Genomic DNA, 22,625 nt, shown 5'->3' on the forward strand with positions numbered 1-22,625 from the left:
GCACTAAAATAAATCTGAACTAACTGCTTTAATATTCAAATCCAATTCCTCTACCCTATCATTGGAAGTACTAGATGAAGAAAAGTCATTGACAACCTAACCAATGAAAATATACACTGCTTTGTAACAGGTTGGATTTTCAGCATCACAACACAAAGAGACTTGTTCCTCTTTGGTTCTGGGTGTTGAAAAATTAAGTGAGAGCTGTGGAACGGACAAAGGAAAGATGTGAAGGTGTAGGGAAACTTAAGTCATTCTGCAACTTACTCTCCCTGGAATTGGATGTTTCTTGCTATCAGTTCCAAAATCCTTGTCAGCCTTTAAATATCTCCATGACCGCACTTCACCCTTAGGCTAAGCTATTTTTCCAGGCATTTATTACTACGTTTACTATTTTTCTGGGACAACTTCTACAATGCTCCATCCAGTACTTCAAGGTCAAGTGTAGCATAAGATATAGTTGACAGTTCCCACTGCTGTGTCTCAACAAGCCTTAACCCCAACCTCATTATAGCACCAATGTGGCACTTCTGGGAAGTTGTCCCAGACAAGTAGTAAACGTAACAATAAATGGCTGGAAAAATATCATAGCCTAAGGGTGAAGTGTGACATGGAAACATTTAAAGGCTGACAAAGATTTTGAATCTTTGATATCAAGAAACATCCAATTCCAAGGAGAGTAGGCTGTAATTCTTTCGAGTGAGAGTAGGCTGTAGCATGACTTCAGTCCTCCTAACATCTTCATAACTTTCCTTTGTCTGTTCCACAGCTCTCACTTAATCTTTCAACACCCAGAACCAAAAAAGAGCAAGTCTCTTTGTGTTGTGATGCTGAAAAATCCAACCTGATGCATAGCACTATATATTTTCACTGGTTAGGTTGTCAATGACTTTTCTTCCTCTAGTTCTTCCAATGATAGGGCAGAGGAATTGGATTTGAATATTAAAGCAGTTAGTTCAGATTATTTTAGTGCATTATATTGTCATTAGGACAAATACTGGTACTAATGGAGCTGTTCTGTTCCCCTTTTCAGACATATTTCCAGTCTGTTAATTAAGGTTGTCAATTTTGTACAACCTGGTTGAATTCTTAGTAATTTAATATTGGGCCTTTATTCATTAGGAGCTGGACCAAGTGCCAGTGCCATTTTACTTCAGGTTGCAGAGAGGAAACACTAATCAACTAATTATTCTGATTTGAATTTTAATCTAGACTCCAGAAGTGAGTGGGTCATGCTATAGAAACAGTAACTATATTCAACATACATTCTCCATTTTTGTAAATTTAATGTATTGATTTTGATCATTTTTCCATATCAATTCAACTGGCTCCGAACAATAAATGAAAAAAAAAAAATGCTAACCCAGCTGGCCACATTATTCCCTCCATAGATATAAAGTTAGTCAGGTAGATACAAAATTAGTTAGGCTCTTACCGATCAGGATCATGATGTCCCACACAGACATGCATGAGTGCATTGCAAACAAAGCTGTAGCGATTGGCTGGGTTATCATTCAGGATTTTACCAAGCATGGAGTAGCTGAAGTTGTGGGCGGAGGGGTTTTCAATGGCATCAATCATGAACTCAGGTTCCCAAAGCATGTTGGAGTCAGAAGGATCAATATTACTGTAGATGGTATTCTTGACCTTGGAACAGGCATCACTTATAGCAAAAAAAACAATTAAATTTCATTAAATTTCAAATTAAAAAACTGTGCTTCAAGATTTGTCAAAAGATGGCAAGTGACAGACTGTGTTCTGAAATCATATACAAGTAGAATAATAGAATGGTTACAGCACATCGTGTCCAACTCTCTGCAAGAGCAAATTGGTTAATCCCAGTCCTTTCCCTGTTGCCCTGCAAATCTTCTCTCTTCAGGTGTTTTCAATTCCTTTTTGAAAGCTACAATTGAATCTGCCTCTACCACACTCCCAAGCATTACATTCCAAGTCCTAACCATTTACTGCATAAAAAAGATTTTCCTTATGTTGCCATTGGTTCTTTTGCCGTTCACCTTACATTGGAAACCTCTGATCCTCGACCTTTCTGTCAATGAGAAGAGTTTCTCTCTATCCATTCAGTCTAGATCCCTCATGATTTTGAATATCTCTATCAAATTTCCTCTCAAACTTCTATTTCCACGGAGAACTCCAGCTTCTCACACACAATCGAAGTGTCTCATCCTTGGAATCATTCTCTTGAATCTTTTCTCCAACCTCTCTAAAGCCGTTACATCCTTCCTAAAGTGCAATGCTCAGAATTGGACACAATACTCCAGTTGAGGCCAAGCCAATATTTTATGAAGATTCGTCATAATTTCCTTCCTTTTGTCCTCTATGTCTGTACCTAAAAAGCCTAGGATCCATTGTATAATAAAAACAGAAAATGCTGGAAATACTCAGACGTTCCGGTAGCATCTGTGGAAAGGGAAATGGAGTTTTCAGAATTAAAGGGAGGTAGAAATATGATGGGTATAATGCTGTTGAAAGGGGGGAGGAGGGGGAAGAACAAAAGGGAAGGTCTGGGATAGTGCAGAGAGTGGGAGAGATTAACTAACAAAGATGTCAAGGAATAAAAGGCAGAGGGAGTGTTAATAGTTGTGGTAAAGAAACAGAGCGAGTGTTAGTGGCAGAATAATGAGCAGCTCTGTTTGAAAGCAAAAACATGAAAAGTGATAGAGAGTGGCACTTGGCAAAAAAGGAATCAAAATGGAGGGAAGAGCTTATGGTCTGAAGTTATGCGACTCAATGCTGAATCCAGAAGGCTGTAAAGTGACTAATCGGAGGATGAGATGTTGTTCCTCAAGCTGGTGTTGAGCTTCACTGAAGCACTGACAGCCAATGACAGAAATGTGAGCGTGAGGGCAAGGTGGTAAATTAAAACAGCAAGTAACCAAAAGGTTGGGGTCATGCTTGCAGACTGAAGAGGTGTTCTGTAAAGTCATCACCTGGTCTACATTTGGTAGAGGACACTGCATTGTGAGCAGCTGATAATGGGTTTGAACTTCCTTGGAGTGGCAATCAGCATCAGACTGCCACTCCATGCCCAATTACTTGTGCCAAATTCTTTTCTTGCCTGACCTTCTGGCTCGGGCCGAGCGGGATCCAGACAGTGCAGTGTTGAAGTCCAGGAGAGTCAAAGAGAAGGAGGCCACAGCTTTTTATGGTGCTAATTGCCGTAAGCCAGGTTAAGTTTAAAGGTCCATTGAAATTTTAAGGTCATTAACCAGCCAGGGCGAAGGGAAGTGACTAAGGTAAGTGGATAGGATCTGGGGGGCCAGAGGGGATCGCAGATCCAGAGCGGGACTGAGAGGGTCAGGTCTGCAGTGGGATGTGGGGGGGTGGTTTTGGGCCTTGGGGTGGAGGGTGTAAGGCAGTTGTTGGGCTTTGGGTTGGAAAAGACCTGTGTTGGGGTGGGGGGACAGGGGGAATGTGTTGGGTGCATGTTGGTCTCAACTGGAGGAGGTAGTCCTTGCAGGTGGGGGTAGTGGGAGACCAGCTTGTGAGGAGGTGGGGAGGGGGTGTGGTGGTAGTGTGAGACTCCTGGGAGTTTGGGAGAGTTCCATGAACGGGTAATCGGGTGGAGTTGGAGGGGGGCAGGGAAGAGTCCGGTGAGGGGGTTGGTAGTCGGGGTGGGGGGGGGGTGGGGGTGAGTTCCCTGGAAGGTAGGGGGGGGGCATGTCCCACATGATTCGGTCTGGTCTGTACAATAGTTACCTAGAAGTTAGAAGAGGTTTTAATTTTTCGAACTTTTGCTGGGTTAACTATTGGTGTTACCCAGTCGGAACCATCTGAGGCTCACAATTTAAATTGCATTTTTGGATGGCTCCCAATGCAATGTAATTGCCCAGGGGAGGTTTGCACTTCTGGGCAATTGCTGTGAAAACCTTACCCAAGAACTTCTGAAGGGGATTCCCCAGCGCATGTTTGGAGTAATTCCCCCAATTCGACTAGGGAGCTCAGAAGTTAAGGCCCAACGTATACTTAATTGAAAATAGTACAAGAAAATCGTTGCTCTAGGGGCGGGGGGGGGGGGGGGGGGGGGGGGGGGGGGGGGGGGGGGGGGGGGGGGGGGGGTTGGAGCTTTGGACGGTCAGGAGACAGGAGGTAAAAGGGCAGGTATTACACCTACTTTGATTGCATGGGAAGGTGTTGTGGGAACAGGACGAGGTATTGGGGGTGATAGAAGAGTGGACCAGAGTGTCGCAGAGGGAATGGTCCCTTCGGAGAGCTGACAGGAAAGGGTGAAGCAGGTGCAACGCATGCAATACTCCAGTTCTTTGCCACCAGACCTGTATCCATGGAGGATTGGAAGATCATGGCCAGTACTGCTGTAATTTCCAACCTTACTTTCCTCAGCATCCCTGGATGCATACCACCAAGTCTTGGTGGCTTATCAGCTTTAAGTACAGTCAGCCTTTCTAAAGCCTCCTCTTTATCAATTTTTAGCCCATCTAGTATCTCAGATACCACCTCTTTCACTGTGAATTTATCAGCATCTACTTCCTTGGTAAAGACAGATGCAAAAGTATTCACTTAGCACCTTAGCAATGCCCTCTGTCTCCATGTGCAAATCTCCTTTTTGGTCCCTAATCGGCCTCACCACCTTGAATGAATTCGACCTAACGCCGAGAATACGGACACAACTCTGGCTCTGCAAATAGAGGGACCTGATAGCACGCAGAAGCGGCACTGGCAGCTTATTTTCCCACAGCCTGCCCACAGAATGTCCCGAGGAATGTGGTCATATGCCTTCTCCAGGTCTACAAAACAGAGGTAAACCGGATTAGCAAACTACCACATACCCTCAAATATCTGCGAGAGGGCAAAGAGTTGGTCCACTGTTCCATGGCCAGGGCAGAATCTGCATTGTTCCTCCTGAATCTAAGGATCGACTAACAGACTCCGCCAATGGTGCGTCTTGTCTCCACTCCTGTTCGTGATTTTCATGGACAGGATATCAAGATGCAGCCGAGGTATGGAGAACATCCAGTTTGGGGGCTTGAGAGTGGCAATTCTGCTGTTTGCAGATGATGTTGTGCTTCTTGCCTCATCCGACTGTGATCTTCAGCGCGCAATTGAACGGTTCACTGCAGAGCGTGACGTGGCTGGGATGCGGGTTAGCACCTCCAAATCTGAAGCCATGGCTCTATCCCAGAAAAGAGTGGGTTGCTCTCTCCAGGTAAGTGGGTGGGGTGGAGGGGGGAGATCAGCTTCCCTTAGTGGAGAAGTTCAAATATCTCGGGATCTTGTTCGCGAGTGATGGCAGGGGGTAGCATGAGACTGCCAAGTGGATCAGTGCAGCAGCTGCAGCTCTGCGGGCGCTCTACCGGTCAGTGGTGGTGGAGCAGGAGCTGAGCCTTAGGACCAAGCTCTCAGTTTACCAGCCGATCTATGTCCCCTTCCTCACCCATGATCAAGAACTCTGGGTAATGACCGAAAGGATAAGATTGTGGGTACAAGCAGCGGAAACGAAGTTTCTCCAGAGGGTTGCTGGGCCTTATCTCTGGGACAGGGTGAGGAGTTCAACAATCGGGGAGAGCCACAGAGTAGAGTCACCGCTCCTCCGGATCACGAAGGGCCAATTGAGGTGGTTTGGATATCTGAGAAGGATGTCCCCGGTGGCCCCCACTGGAGTTGTACCGGGCACGGCCCATGGACGGAGGCTTTGAGGCTAATGCAGAGCACACTGGAGGGATTACATCTCTCGGCTAACCTAGAAATGCCTGGGGATCTCCCAGGAGGAATGGAATCTGTGGCTGAGGGAAGGAAAGTCTGGTCGGCCCTGCTCAGTTTACTGCCACCGCAACCCTCAACAGGAGAAGTGGTGTGAAAATGGGTGGATGGATGGATGAGCCCCACCCCTCCTCTTACTAACCTCTTCTACTTATATGCATTTGTATTCACTTTTATGTTGGCTGCCAGTCTCTTTTCAAACTCTCTCTTTGCTTCTATTATTTTCTTTTCCACTTCCTGTTTGAATTTTCTATATTAGGCATGGTTGTCATTTGCATTATCAACCTGACATCTGTCATACACAGCCATTTTTGGCTTCATCCTATTCTCTAACTCTTTTGCTATCCAGGGAACTCTGGCTTTGCTTATCCTACCTTTCTCTCTCCTGGGAATATACCTTGACTAAATCCAAACCATCTCAACTTTAAAGGCAGCTTATTGCTCCGTTACAGTTTTGCCTGCCAACTTTTCATTCCAATTTACCCAGGCCAGATCTTTTCTTACTCCATTCCCTTCAGGAGCCTGGAGAGGCGATGGCGTAGTGGTATTGTCGCTGGGCCAGTAATCCAGAGACCCAGGGTAATGCTCTGGGGACCCGGGTTCGAATCCCACCACAACAGGTGGTGGAATTTGAATTCAATAAAAATTTGGAACTGAGTAAATGACCATGAAACCATTGTTGATTGCTGTAAAAACCTGAACTGGCCTACATGTGACTCCAGGCCAACAGTGGTTGACTCTTAAATGCCCTCTGAAATAGTCTATCAAGCCACTACAAAGGAATGAAACTGGCCTGACCACACGGCATCGACCTAGGCATCAGAAACAGCAACTGCCATCACTGTCAACTCTGCAAAGTCCTCCTTACTAACATCTGGGTATTGTTGAAGAAACCTCCTGCTGATTACCATGTACCACCTTCACTCAGTTGATGAATCAGTGCTCCTCCATGTTGAACAACACTTGAATGTTGAACACCACTTGGAGGAAGAGGAATGACAAGGGCACAGAATGGTGGGGACTTCAATCCATCAAGAATGGCTCGGTGGCACCACTACTGACCGAGCTGGCCAAGTCCTAAATGACAAAGCTGCTACACTGGATCTGAGACAACAAGAGGGAAAAACATACTTGACCGCATCAGTAGGAGTGACCACTGTACAGTCCTTGTGGAGATTAAGTCCTGCCTTCACACTGAGGATACCCTCCATCATGTTGTGTGGCACTACCATCGTGTTAAATGGGATAGATTTCGAAAAGATCTAGCAACTCAAGGCTGGGCATCCACGAGGCGCTATGGGGCCATCAGCAGCAGCAGAATTGTACTGGAACACAACCTCATGGCCCGGCATATCCCCATTGCCATTAAGCCATTACCATGAAGCGTGCAGGAGGGCATGCCAAGAACAGCACATACCTAAAAAAATGAGGTGTCAACCTGGTAATGCTATAACACATGACTACTTGCGTGCCAAACAGCGTAAACAAGTAGTGATAAACAGAGCTAAGCAATTCCACAACCAACAGATCTGCAGTCCTGCCACATCCAGTCAAGAACGATGGTGGACAATTAAACAACTCACTGGAGGAGGAAGCCCCACAAATAACCCCACCCTCAATGATGGAGGAGCCTAGCACATCAGTATAAAAGGTATGGTTGAAGCATTTGCAACAATCTTCAGCCAGGAGTGCAGAGTGGATAATTCATCTCGGCCTCCTCTGGAGGTCCCCAGCATCACAGATGCCAGTCTTTAGCCAATTCGATTCACTCCACGTGAAATCAAGAAATGGCTGAAGCCATTGGATATTGTGAATGTTATGGGCCCTGACAATATTCCGGCAATAGTACCGAAGACTTGTGCTCCAGAACTTGCCATGTCCTCTAGCCAAGCTGTTCCAGTACATCTACAACACTGGCATCTACCCAGCTATGTAGAAAATTGCCCAGGTATGTCCCATCCACAAAAAGCAGGACAAATCCAATCCGGCCAATTACCGCCCCATCAGTCTACTCTCCATCATCATGGTTGTTGGAGGTCAGTCATCTCAGCTCCAGGACATAACTGCAGGAGTTCCTCAGGGTAGTGTCTGCGGCCCAACCATCTTCAACTGCTTCTTCAATGACCTTCCTTCTTTTATAAGGTCAGAAGTGGGGATGTTCGCTGATGATTGCACAATGTTCAGCACCATTCACGATTCCTCAGATACTGAAGCGGTCCATGGCCAAATGCAGCAAGACCTGAACAATATCCAGGCTTGACAAGTAATATTCGCGCCACACAAGTGTCAGGCTTTGACCATCCCCAACAAGAGAAAATCCCAATCATCGCCCCTTGATGTTCAATGGCGTCACCATCACTGAATCCCTCACTATCAACATCCTTGGGGTTACCTTTGACCAGAAGCTGAACTGACTAGCCATATAAATACTGTGGCTACATGAGCAGGTCAGAGGCTAGAAATCGTGCGACAAGTAACTCACCTCCTGGCTCCCCAAAGCCTGTCCACCATCTACAAGGCACAAGTCAGGAGCATGATGGAATACTCCCCACTTGCCTGGATGAGTGCAGTTCCCACAACATTCAAGAAACTCGACACCATCCAGGGCAAAGCAGCCTACTTCATTGGCACCACATCCACAAACATTCACTCCCTCCACCACCAACGCACAGTAGCAGCAGTGTGTACCGCCTACAAGGTGCACTGCAGGAATTCACCAAGACTCCTTAGATAGCACCTTCCAAACCACTAACATCCAAGAAGGACAAGGGCAGCAGATAGATGGGAACACCACCACCTGGAAGTTCACCTCCAAGCTACTCATCATCCTGACTTGGAAATATATTGCCGTTCCTTCACTGCCGCTGGGTCAAAATCCTGGAACTCCCTTCCGAACAGCACTGTGCATGTACCTACACCAGATGGACTGCAGCAGTTCAAAAAAGCAGTTCACCACCATCTTCTCAAGGGCAATAGAGATAGGCAATAAATGCTGGCCCAGCCAGCAAAGCCCACATCCCATGAATGAATGTTTTAAAAAATTGGCTCCCCTCCAATCTTGTATTTCTACCTTAGATCACTCGTCTTTTCCAAAGCTAACCTAAATCTTAAGATACCATGATCATTGTTCCCTAAAAGTTCTGAGTGACACTTGATCCACTTGACCACCTCATTCCTCAAAACCAAATCTGGCAATGCCTCTTTCCTCATTGGCCTGGAAACATGCTGATTAAGAAAATTCTCCTGAGCATACTCAAAAACTCTTCTCCCTCCCTGCTCTTTACATTATTATGCCAGGTTATATTAGGATAATTAAAGTCTGCTATTATGACTATTCTAAAGCTTTTGCACCACTCTGTAAATTCCAGGGAAATTTGCTCCTCTATATCTTTTCCACTAATTAATGGCCTGTAGAATACACTTAGTAGTGTAATAGCAACTCAAATGTTTCTCAACTCTAACCAAATACCTTGGATTCTTTAAGGAATGGTTCCCAAATTGAGATAACTATTCCTTTAGATTGAAAAATTATGCCTGTATTCTAATACTTGCGAAATGTAACATAGAGAAATCAGGAAATTATGGATCAGTTAGCCTAACATCTTGTGTTGGGAAATTGCTAAAGACTTTCATTAAGGGTAGGGTGGCTGAACACCTTGTAAACTTTCAGCTAATCAGAGAAAACCACCAAGAATCTGTAAAGGGCAGGCCATGCCTGACAAATTTGAATTTTATGAAGTGATAGCTGAAGTAGTAGGCAAGGGAATGTCTAAGGGTGTTATTTTATGAACTTCCAGGAGACATATGATAAAGTCTCTCATAGAGGGACTGTTAGCTACAGTTGAAGTTCATGCAATTGAAGGAAAACCATTCACCTGGTTAGGAAATTGGCTGAATGGTAGGTGACAGAAAGATAATGGGCAGGTACTCTAATTGGCAGGGTATGTGTCAGGGCCTCAACTTCACTCTGCAATTATTGATGACTTACAGGATGGGATATGGAGCCAAAGAACAATGGAAAAAATCACAGCACAGAAAAAAGCCATTTGGCCCATTGTGCCTGCGCGGCCGAAAAAGAAAAAAATAAAAAACCCATTCTTAATCCCACCTTCCAGCACCCGGTCCGTAGCCTTGCAGGTTACAGCACTTTCGAGGCAGATCCAGGTACCTTTCAAATGAGTTGAGGGTTTCTGCCTCCACCACCAAACCAGGCAGTGAATTCCAAATACCCAGCACCCTATGGATGAAGAAGTTTTCGCTCATGTCCCCACATTGCCAAATTTGCTGATAACACAAAGGTAGGTGGCAGTGCAAGCAGTGTAGATGGAAGCATAAAATTACAAAGAGATATTAATAGATTAAGTGATGGGGAAAACCGTCATAGAAGGATTTCAGAGTAGGCAAATGTGAAGTTTGGACCGAAAAAGGATGGAATGGGTTCTAAGCCATTGAAAGCTAGAACAGTGGAGGTCAAAGAGACAAGTGCACAGATCATTAAAATGTCACAAAAAGGTACAGGAAATAATCAAAAAGACCCATGGAATGCTGGTCTTTATATCATGAGGAATAGAACACAAGGAGTCAGAAGTTATGTTTCAGCTATACAAAGCCTTGATCAGACGACACCTGGAATACTGAGAGCCACACCTTAAGGAGGATATATTGGCCTTGGAGTGAGCATAGCATAGATTTATCGGAATGATACGAGGACGTGGACACCAAGGGTTAAATTATGAGGCACAACTACACAATCTAGAGCTGAAATATAGAAAGCTAAGGGGATGTTTCCAAGATATTAAGTCAAATGGATGGGCAGGTTTAGAGAAAATATTTCTGCTCGTTCGGGAGTATAGGACTAGGGGGTATAGTCAAAAAATTAGAGCCAGAACTTCCAGGAGTAAAACTAGGGAACACTTCATGTAAAGGGTGATAGAAGTCTGAATCCCTCTTCTGCAAACAGCAATTGATGCTAGAGGCATTGTTAATTTTAAAATTAAACTGATAGATGTTTATTATCCAATGGTATCAAAGGTTATGGGGCAAAAGATGGGTATATGGAGTTAGGTCACAGATCAGCCATAATGTCACTGAATGGTGGAATAGGCCAGGGGATCTAAAAGGACTCCTCCCATTACTATATCTCTAAACATTACACTTCCTGTGCTGCTGAAGCAGTGAATAGGATGGGGTTGCTGTAGGGCACTAAGCTAAGTTTGAATGCTGGACATACAAGGATGGACAAATGTTCTGAAAACATTCTAGGGATTATGAAGTACCCATTCAGAACTTTCACTGAGGACATTATGTAAGTCGGGTAGAATTCACGATAGAGTGGATTACATATGGTCCATGGAAAGAACGAGCTTGATGGTCGTTTCTGGTTATGTCTTGTTCATTTTTAGGCTTTAAATAGGGTCAGCAGTGGATAACAAATTCTGCAAATATTCAGGAACTAATCAACCTGAATTTTCAAACAAAGCTATAGTTTGCAGAAAGATATCTCTCAATCTATATCTCCATAAACTTCTCTCCCAGGTTTTCCACCAAATGACTACCAAAGGTTGTCTATCTAATAAACTTTTCACATACTTAATCTGAAACACATCTCCTATGCTTACCCAAAGAGTTCTCCAAATTTGCTCTTTAAATGACTGCAGGAGGTGTAGAGATCATAGAGGTAGGCGAGGATACAACGTTCAGCAGAGGAGCAGTCTGCTGGGTTAACACCATGCTTTACCACTCCACATAAACTGAAAAGCAAAGAGAGGTTAGTCAAAAAAAGCATTTTCCTGTAAAAGATTTGGTTGGAGATGAAACATTATCAACAGCACAAAAAATTAGTTCATGTTTTTCTCTTATTCAGCAGAACAAGAATTAAAGAGTTAATCACAGCATTTGTCCAGTAACCATACGGAATTTAATTTATGGATCCCTCTATTAAAATACTGTGATTTTATACCACATTCACTATAACATTGCAAACTTTTTTTCACTATACTGAAACACAGGTAAGGCTATCGCTTGGATGCAATCTTCAGTCTAGAAAGTATCACAACCTAATCTGACAGCCCTCTGCCCCCACCTAATGTTGCACTTCTATTTTTCATGATTTTCCCTCATGGGCTGCTGAAGGTTGTTCCTACTGCGTTTGCCATAAAATAATGCCTAATGCAAAACAGCATATACAAATAGCACTTTCCTTGCCCTATGTGTATTTCCTGTTCTTCCATTCACACTGCTATTCATGAAGTATTCTCAGAATGAAAATACATAAGGACCCCTAATAACAACATCCAAAAGCATAATGCTGCCAAACTAATTTTCTTTAAAATTCCTCACAGCAATTAGGGATCACATTTATCCCAAGAAGCCAGAGCTAAAAGAGTAATGTGCTAACTCATGTATGCTAAGCCGTAATTTTTTTTGATACAGGTAATCATCCCAATTGAGCTGACCAAGAAAATTCCAGTGTATCAGCTTTGGCTCATTTGGTAACATTCTTGTCTGAGATACAAGGTTATGGCTTCAAGTCCCACTTCAGGGCGTGAGCACAAAAATCAAGGCCAACACTCCAGTACTGAGGGAACACTGAGCTGCTTGGGGTGGCGGGGGCGGGGGGGGGGTCAACATCAAACACCTTCTCTGAACTGCCTCTAACACATTTACATCTTTTCTTAAATAAGGAGATCAGTACCGGACACATTATTCCAGTTATGGTCTCACCAGTGCCTTGTACTACTGAAGCATAACCTTCCTACTTTTGTATTCATGTATTTCGTTATTTGGGGGTCATGCATGCATATCCTCAAAACACTTTAAATGTGTTCAAATAAATCTACCTGAAAAACAGAATGTGAAAGTCTCACCCTTCAAACACTTGTGCTGTCTGATCAGAGTTGAGGATAAGGCAGGAATGATAACGCCGCAGGACTGCCACAATGCACAGACACAAACCCGTTGTGTAGCTGCCAACCAGACTGGATGACTTCAGGAGTAACTCTGCTTCCACCACACTCAATTCATTCAGCAGCTGCAGAAAGAGAAAAAAACACAAGTGGTAAGCACAATTTCTGACTAATTTTGCATCTGAGGAGCCCATTACTAAATACAATAGCAATACATCAAAATTAACGATGACAGATGTAGGTGGCGTACAAGGACCTGCCTACAATAACTAAGTAAGCTTTTGCGATTTGAACTCTGTTGCCGTAGGGAGATACTGACCAAGGGATCAAGTGCATCAAATAATAGAAGGTTGAACAAAGATTGAGGGTCCTCTCAGGTTACTCCAGTGCACTTCCCATGAGTAAAAGTGAAAGCAGTACTGACTGAATCCTGAGCTACTAGATGACTTTGCTAGGTGTGAGGGCATACAGACTGGAGGAAATAAAAGCTTTCAAAAAACAAATTAAACAACCAGACATGGATATGGTAGCATAGTGGTCATTACTGAACTCATAATCCAGAGGCCTGGACTAATGATCCAGAGATACAAGTTCAAATCCTGCCACCACGACAACTGGGGAACTTAAGTTTCATTTGATAAGTCTGCAATAAAAAGCTAAACTAAGCAGCGATGGCCATGAAACAATTGGGTTGTTGTTAAAAACCATTTGCTGCATTAATTCCTTCATAAGGAACAATGCGCCATCCTTAACCTGGTCTATATATAACTCTAGACCCATAGCAATGTTGTTGGCTCTTGACTGTCCTTTGAAATAGCCTAGCAAGCCACACAGTTGTATTCAAAAAGGTGGGTCATCACTATCTTCTCAAGCAATTAAGGATGGCAATGCGCCTACATCAGATAATGAATAAAAAGGCAGCATGACACGTGAAGGTAGAACAATACAGCTGCATCTCAGTAGCAGACCAAATGATTTCACAGTGAACACTATTAGTTATTCCATTAGAGGTAAATCAACATTCTAAAAAAAATTAGCAGTAGTGCCTTCATTTTACAAAATGATTGTTATTTACAAACTGAGCCACTGAGGAGTTATCAAACACATTCCTTGGTTTGGTACTGGAACATACAAACCAGAATGTCCCAGGTTCAATCCCTGGTTTATAGTAACACATGCATTTCAATTGGTCTCTGTGCCTTTGATCAGGTGAAGTAAGGGCATAGGAGCTGGGAGAATCAGACACATTGCCTACCCCTGATCATTTTTTAGGGAAGTCTGCTGGCTGAAACGCATTGTGTGGACTTTGGTTGAGGATATGATCAGGTTCAGCTGCAATGCTCTTCTCTGTTTATAAAAAAAAGCCTGCTTGCGTTCGCCATCTAAACTTCTAGATGATGAATGACAAAATGCATTAGGTAGCAGTGAACTACTGATTGCATTCCAGCCAGTTTCAGCAACTTCGGGAAAAGAAAAGAATTGAGGTGAAAAATCTCTGTTTGCTGCCATTTTACATACAAACAGTCAGAATCATGGGAAACGGCATGTTAAATGCAAACATTGCATCCTATGGGCATTAGCAAGTATGTGGGAAAGAAGGAACTGGCATTAAACAACTAGAACATCCAAAATTCAGAGAAGTCATAAAGTCTATTATATAATGTGGACAGTTAAATTAATAAGAGTAATATGCAGTGCTATTTCTGCCTTTATTATAGTTTTGCTCTAGATTTTTTAATGATTAGTTACAAAATTGTGGCTCACCATTACAGCAAAAGTCTAAATGACCATTCTGTCTCGAGGTTTTCAGTAGAGCAAACATGAGATAAAACAGATTAGGACCAATGTTACCTGAATAGCAAAATCTATCAGTCCACTGATGTTAAGGGAATACTCCATTAGATCAAAGATGAACTGAATATGCTGAACAAGAGGCAGATGATAGGACATTCCTAAGGCAAAACTAGTGATCTGTTCCAGCACATTCCGTGATACCTGTCATTGCAGAAGAAAAAGAGGAAAGTAAACACAAGATTCTCAATTTTTTGAAGAAGTGGTACTTTCTCTTTCACTGATCTTTATTCCTTTATGAGCAGAAGCAGCTAAAAAATCAATGGGGGGAATACACACATAATTTCAATATATATATCAGATATTCAGAACCACACACAATTGCTTTTTAAGTATAAGTTTTCTGCGAACAGATTGCATTTTTGAAATGCATCAACATTTACTGAATTCTTTATTTAAAAAGAGAAAAAGACAAGTGAAGAATCAAAGCCAATGACATAGGGCACTAACAAGGCTGAACAGAGCAGGACAAGGTAAGTCAAGTACCAGTTGTTAGATGATGCCCATCAAAGTAATATACAGCACGACCTTAAAGTTAATCATTTTTAATTTCCATCACAGAAGAGTGTACAGCACAGCATGGAGCTTCACAATTCACACTGTGTAGTTCAGCAGTTTAATGATGTCCTGTCCCTTACCTGAGAGGTAACTTGATGTTGATCAAAATGTGAAAGATGCTGAAATTTAGCAAATATGTCCTCAGCTGTCGGAAATGCTTCTGGTTTATTTTTCTTTCGCTTCTGTCCTTCCTCTCCACCTGCAGTAAAAATGTAAAAGTTAACTGTTGCGATATACAGCACATAACCATGTAACACTGTACAGGAAACTTTGAAGAACATGCCAAGGGAAATCAGGTAATCACCCATCATAGGAGGTTAACTATCTCCGTTCTACCTGCAATAAATTTCAGAATCATCTTTATTTATTGCCAAGATGCATCTTTCTTTTTGAAATTACATAAACATTTATTTATTCCCATTTTTACAAACACACAATTCCTAGCAATGATTATTCAAACGTGCATCATGTTGGCTCACCACATAATGCTCGACTCTTGTGTCTGTAGGTTGTGGGTTCAGGCACTGTGCCTAAACTCGTAACTTAGCTTGACACTCTTAATATAATGCTATGGGAATACTGTACTGGTAGAGGTGCTGTCCTCCTGATGAACCAGAAACCAATTGTCTATTTTAGTTGTTCAGTACATATTAAAAACCCACATCATTATTCCAAGAAAAACAGTGGTTCTCCATACCCTAGCCAACACGGCACTCTCAACCAAAACCACCAAAAGATACAAATTAGCCAGCCGTTGACTTTCAAGCAATTTTGAGGGTGGTGTTGGCGCAGGCCAACAAAGTGGCCATTTCTTAGACATTTTGAAATAATATAAAAGTAAATGCAATATTATATAGTTGCAGCAACCCTGGGGTCGTGAGGAGTGGGGTGTTGGGGGGTGGGGCGGGGCAGAGAGGAAAAAAATTAATCTATTCCTCCAACAAAACTTTACCCAGAAACGGGTGCTGGCAACAATCAAGCCTGATCTTGTACTTACGCCCTGAACAACTGAACAGCTGACTAGCACCCACTATCCAGCTTCAAACATAAAGAATGCGATTTGAATAAGGTACCAGAAGGCAGTCAGCACTTATGGAATTACCACATAGCATGATCAATGTTTGCTTGAAGAGGTGAACCAATAGGAGCGTCTTAATGGAGGAGAGGGAGATGGAGAGACAGGATTTGTAGTAGGCATTTGAGACTGTGGAACTAGGTAGCTGAATCAAAAAAGGAAGATGGAAAGATAGATGCACAGGAGGCCAGAGTCAGAGAAATGGAGAGGTCAGGGGTGAAGCACAGGAGGATGGGTTGTTCACTTGGGGGAGGTTACAGAAATCAGGAATATGAGGCCAACAGGGAATTTAAACATCAAGTTTAAAATTCTAAATTTGAGGCACTGGATACTGGAAGCCAACGTAGGTTATCAATGTCAGGGGCGACAGAATGGTGGAAAGATGGGCAAGTAATATTTTCAGTTAGAAATGTAGCTATTCTGTTTGAATCTAAGTAAATTACAATTGGAGAAAGATTATGTAAGTGGCTTGATCTCTGTGTTGCGTGATTTCAACTTTACAGAATCAAAAAGAAAAGATAAGATAAGATCAGCCAGAATCAAAAAAACTTTGAAGAAAAGGACTACAATTAAAAGCTGTCTTTTAAAGAATAGCATGGCATTTGATTGTGACTTACTGATATTTATATTCAAGGAATTAAATAATACTTTCTGTAGACATATAATTTCATTACTTCACTGTCTCATTAGTTTATTCATTTGTTCATTGTTTAATAAGCTTGTATCATATTTTACCATAAGCTACCACAAGACATAGGAGCAGAAGTAAGCCATTCGGCCCATCGAGTCAGCTCCGCCATTCAATGAGATCATGGCTGATCTGATAATCCTCAACTCCTTTCCTGCCTTTTCCCCATCACCCTTGATTCCCTTACTGATTAAAAATCTGTTTGTCTCAGCTTTGAATATAGTTAAGGACCAGCCTCTATAGCCCTCTGCGGTAAAGAATTCCAGAGATTCGCTACCTTCTTAGAGAAGAAATTCCTCCTCATCTTTGTCTTAAACGGGCGACCCCTTACTCTTCTGGTCCTAAACTCTCCCACAAGGGGAAACAACCTCTCAGCATATACCCTGTCAAGCCAACCCCCCACCAAGAATCTTATATGTTTCAATAAGGTCACCTCTCATTCTTCTAAACTCCAAAGAATACAGGCCCAACCTACTCTGACTTCTATTAGTTAGCCAATCCTCTATCCATGCTAATATACTACCCCCAACACCATGAGTTCTTATTTCATTAAGTAGCCTTAAGTGTGGTACCTTATCGAACGCCTTTTGGAAACTCATATTACATCTACTGGTTCCCCTTTATCTATCCTGCTTGTTACCTCCTCAAAGAATTCTAATAAATTTGTCAGGCATAATTTCCCCTTCATGAAGCCATGCTGACTCTGCTTGATTATATTATGCATTTCTAAATGCTCTGTTATTACATCCTTTATAACAGACTCTAACATTTTCCCACTGACGGATGTTGAGCTAAATGGCCTACAGTCACCTAGTTTTTGTCTCCCTCCCTTTCTGATTGTTTCTGGCTTGCTGCAGCTCTTTGTCTCCCTCACTGATTCTTAAACTCGGCATACCAAGTGTGCATTTTTATTTAAAATCAAATTCCAATTTAAAAGGAAAGCACCTAATAGGAAGCAAGATACCATAATTAAAAGAGTCCCAAGCTTTGATATTTGATCTCCAACCCCGCTTAACAGTCTGTACTGGGGAGAAAAGTTTTACTTATAGCAGCTTTTATCTTCAAAATCAAGTTACCTTTTCGTCTGACTGTCTTTTAATACTGCAATAATAATATTCTGCTTTTGGAGTCAGAATCCCAAATAGTTAGGCAATCCCATCATGCATTTTACCAACAATCACAATAATGGTGTCAGCTATTGATAAAGTTATTGGCAGAAATGGGAATGCTGTTCTTGAAGCAGTAATGTTTTTTAAGCCATATCAATAGCAGTCTGTTAATGTAGTGCGAAACAGGTGTGGGTGCACTATATATATATTATATACAATATAGTTGACATATATACACACTTTAACTGTCGGCATACTTTGAACGACTGCACGGCATGTTGTTAATCTATTTCCATATTATTTACAGTAAAATAGTAGGCCATAACAATAATCCATATGTTTACAAGGATAAAACATTCACACTTCCTTGCAGAGCTGGAGAATAAGCAATCATTTTCAACTGACAAGCACACCACTACATGACAGAAGGCTCTTGATGGTCAGCCACTTTCCTACCCCACTCCAAAGAAAGCCAAGTTAGCCTGCACAACAGTCCATCACCAGAAGTGATATACTGGGTGCATTAAGTTTCTTATCATATAAACTGCTAACCCAATGTAATAATTTTAAATATTTTGCAAGTTGAAAGATTATATTTTATTAACACACTCTTAGTGACAACACAAATCCACAATTATAAATGGGTTTACTAGCCGACTGCCAGAGTACTGGCTTTCTCGCACAGCCAACATTTAAAATCAATTTAGAACAAAGGAAAGAAACCATTTTAAATTCCAGTTATTTTGCAAGGAAAACACACAATCACACAGGTAACTGAGCATCTTTAAGAAGGTGAGAGACTGCACACGTTTACAATTCATTTGAAAAGGGGAGAAGAAATATCCACTTGGTGAGAATCAACAAACACGCAGGAAATTAGAAACCAATAAAGCCAGATACTAACAGCAAACGCTTTAAATAAGAAGTAGTGTTGAGAATCTTTACCTATTTTATTTTAACGTAATATCAGGTCTGACGTGAGGTTCTTTTAATTTTGAAGACTATAAGTAAGAGGTCATGCAGAGATCTCTCAGGCATATTGCTAAAAACTTACATACATTTTAAAACTAAGATAGGCACTCTTAAAAGTGTGTGGGGTTGGGACACGTAGATGAGATGGATCGAGATATGCAAGCTGAGAAAAGCTAAAGTGACAAGCAGACACCAGCTACATTATTCAGAAATAGGGAAATAAAATTTGAATGGCCTTAATTACTTCCAGCACATTCCACAGAGACATTGATAAAGCATCTCAGAAAACGCTTGCCTATTATATCAAGCAGGGAATAGTGCATAACAGTATGCCACGAGGATGGGTCAAGGAATCCCAAAGCTGCAATTAAATGTAAAATGCCTTTATCCTCTTCCACTTATCCTCTGCATCATATAGCTGGTTGAAAGATGAGCAACTCGCTTGGGTTGTCCCTTAGCTGTCTCAGCTATGGTTCAGCACCCTCACCTTTGAGTCAAAATGTTTTGGGTCAAATTCCACTCCAGTGACTTGAGCACAAAAAATTATGAAAACACTTCAAAGCATTACTGAGGAGTGTTACATTGTTAGAGATGCCATCTTTTATATGAAATGTAAAACCAAATTTGCCCTCTCGAGTGGATGTCAAAGATCACATGCAGGGTAGTTCACCTGGTGCCCTGGCCTATAGTAAGCCCTCAATAAACACTACTAAACCAAATGTCCAAACTGTTTTAAGACCTTCAACATTACTTCTTTGACTGTAAAGCACTTTGGGGTGGCCTCAGGTAATGAAAGGCTCTACATAAATTTTAATTGTTGTTGTTCTTATGTAGTATGCTGGTGCAGCGTAGGGCAATTCTGCTCCATGTGAGGACATGCCAGGCCTTTTTTCATAATTTTAAAGACCTCTATTAGGTATTCTCTGTCTTTTTTCAAGAAAAGAGATCCTGCCTGTCAATCTTTTCCCAATATGTATACCCATACAATTCTGGTGTCATCCTTACATATCTTCTCTGCACCTTGCCTTCATATCCTTTCTTATAATACAGTGATCAGAACTGCACACAGTACTCTAATCACCACCATAATTCACTGAAGACCCCACCAAAACTCACTCATTATCTCAGCTTACAAAGGAGAATGGCAACTTGTACAAAATCACACCAAGCATCTGGCATCAGTGGAACCAAACCATAGTAAGAGTCAGTGCATTCAGGAGAATAACACTGCAGTCACATTTGCTGTAGGATATAGAAATACACACAGGTATAAATATACATCTGGAACAAATTATGTCCAAGAGAAAAGTGTTTCCAAAAATCACTAGGGTGCTGATCACACTCATCCTGTATAACATGCTAAAGATGCACATGACAAGTGTGAATGTGATCTAAGGGATTCGTAATACTTAACACATCCAAACACTGCCTACCAGTCTCTGCAGTACTCTTCTTGTTCAAAACCTTCAGGATATCTTTGGTTATTTTTTTAATTACGTGTCGAGCTTCATCACGTTGTTTCCCAACACCATATAGAACCACCAAACGCTGATTACATTCATGACTTGCTGATTCTTCCTGTTTTGATATGCATGGGGAGGGTAGGCGAACAAGAGGGAAAAGTAGATAATAAGAGAAACAAACAGAAAATGTAGGCACAGTAATAAGCCTGTTGTGTTAACTAGAGGAATACTGAAACAGTAATTTAATATATTTAAATACAGAAAATGCCAGAAATACACAGTAGATTAATCAGTATCTAAAAGCAAAAGATGAGTTATTGTTTCAGATGTAGTACAGAAATCCATTTGCAATGTTAACCTGTTTTTACTTCAGATACTAACAGACATGTTGTCCATTCCCAATATTTATATTTTAGTTTTTCAACACTCAAGGGTTTTCTGCTTCTATACAAGGTTAAGATTTACCTGACCAGATTTTCTACAGCTTAGGCCTGCAATAAGTCATCAGCGATGTAGAGACAACAGTACCATGTTACCGGTAGCAAAGATTTTAAATTGCTCTTTAAACGAAATAAAAAATTGGAGAATTCACTAAATATTTTATTTGAGAAATTTGTGCTCTTTTGAAGGTCGTCAGTATAGTGGAATGGTCCACTTTTATTTCAGACACACACAATCAGCAACAAATATTCCCAAATTTAGTAAAGCAAGGGTTATACAGAAAGTAAAGTTTCCTCCACTCTGTCCTAAAACTCCACCTCAGCTCCGAACTAGAAAAGCATCTCACATTGCACCAAATAACATTTTTCCAATTTAATCCCAGTAGCGGTTGTTTTGGCACTGGATCTGTGTCCATTAAGAACTGCATTGGGTTGTCCAAATTTGTTTCACAAAGGACACTTACAGCCAGAGAGAGATTTACCACCTAGATTTAAACTCAGATGCTAGAGAGGAAAGGCCACTGATTAAAATGCTACACTACCCATCAAAAAATAATTTCTAAAAAAGTTTTAATTGCTCTTACTAGATACCGCTACAATCTTTTGATTAAGTTATTTGCAGAGCATTCATCAGCGTTAATGCACACTGATCAGTGGGTCATAATGCCCATCATGTCAAATCTAGCAATTAGCATTTATAGATATCACTCTGGTAGTGAAGTACAAGAACTTGGTTTGGAAAAGGGAAAGAAAGTTGAGTATGCACTGTGATAAATATAGCACTGACTGCATGGTAAATAATGGCGTTGCCTACTGTGATACAAAGGCATGCAGGCCTGAAGGTAAAAAATCCAATCCCCAGTTATATACTAAGCTAACTATGGCAGTGCAATGATCTGTATCCTGGGCCATAGGCAAGAGAAAAGACAGCCAAGATTCCCACTGCTGATCACTATTCAGCGACCTCTGGATAGTGCATGTGAATGGGCACTAGGGAAGAATAGGAACAGGGTTAGTTGTAACACCCTAATGGTCAAACAGCTCACTTTGTAGGCAAGGATTGTATAAAAAATGATCACATGGACCAAATAGCGGAGGGCAAATACTATCTGTGGAAATGCATTCAACTTTGGGTCAGTCCCTTCTGAAAAAATGGAGAGCAAAGAAATCAAAAAAGGAACCAATCTCCCTGGCCATTCTGCCATAGACCACAGCAAATCGGTTTGGCAAAAAACAACTACCTGAACACAACAAGCCAACATGGTTTTATGAAAGGGGAATAGTGCTTGATAAATTTATTAGAGTTTTTTGAGCATGTTACTATTAGGGTAGATAAAGGGGAACTAGTAGATGCAACGTACTTGGATTTCCAAAAGGCATTCTGTAAGGTGCCACACAAAAGGTTAATAAACAGGATACGGGCTCATGGAGTTGGGGGACGATATATTACCATGGATTGAGGATTGATTAGCAGACAGAAGGCAGAGAGTTGCCAGATTATGACTAGAGAAATGCTGCAAGGACCAGTTTTAGGGCCTCAACTATTTACAATCTATATTAATGACTTAGACTAAAAGACTAAGTGTAATATATCTAGGTTTGCTGATGATGCAAAGCCAGATTTGAATGCAAGCTGTGAGGAGGACACAAAGCGGCTGCAAAAAGACATAGACAGGTTAAGAGAGTGGACAACAAGATGGCAAAGATGTATAACGTGGGGAAGCATGAGATTATTCACTTTGGTAGTAAGACAGAAAAACAGAATATTTTTTAAAAGGCATGAAACCTGTAAATGTTGATTTTCAAAGTGTACTCGTACAAGGGACAC

General features: G+C 41.6%; 1 protein-coding gene across 8 annotated transcripts in view; it reads right to left on the minus strand.

The window, feature by feature from the left end:
• Nucleotides 1–22,625, minus strand: part of med12 (mediator complex subunit 12) — a 205,234-nt gene that overhangs the window by 76,928 nt on the left and 105,681 nt on the right. For all 8 annotated transcript variants that reach the window (XM_041195243.1, XM_041195237.1, XM_041195238.1 and 5 more), the window contains 6 exons: nt 20,328–20,472; nt 15,131–15,249; nt 14,493–14,636; nt 12,603–12,766; nt 11,355–11,486; nt 1,436–1,663 (listed from right to left, as the gene is read on the minus strand). In XM_041195243.1, the coding sequence (XP_041051177.1) occupies nt 1,436–1,663; nt 11,355–11,486; nt 12,603–12,766; nt 14,493–14,636; nt 15,131–15,249; nt 20,328–20,472 (932 nt within the window). The remainder of the gene's footprint in view (nt 1–1,435; nt 1,664–11,354; nt 11,487–12,602; nt 12,767–14,492; nt 14,637–15,130; nt 15,250–20,327; nt 20,473–22,625) is intronic.

This window comes from Carcharodon carcharias, chromosome 9 (assembly GCF_017639515.1).
Source record: "Carcharodon carcharias isolate sCarCar2 chromosome 9, sCarCar2.pri, whole genome shotgun sequence".
In the NCBI taxonomy this organism is placed as follows: Eukaryota; Metazoa; Chordata; class Chondrichthyes; order Lamniformes; family Lamnidae; genus Carcharodon; species Carcharodon carcharias.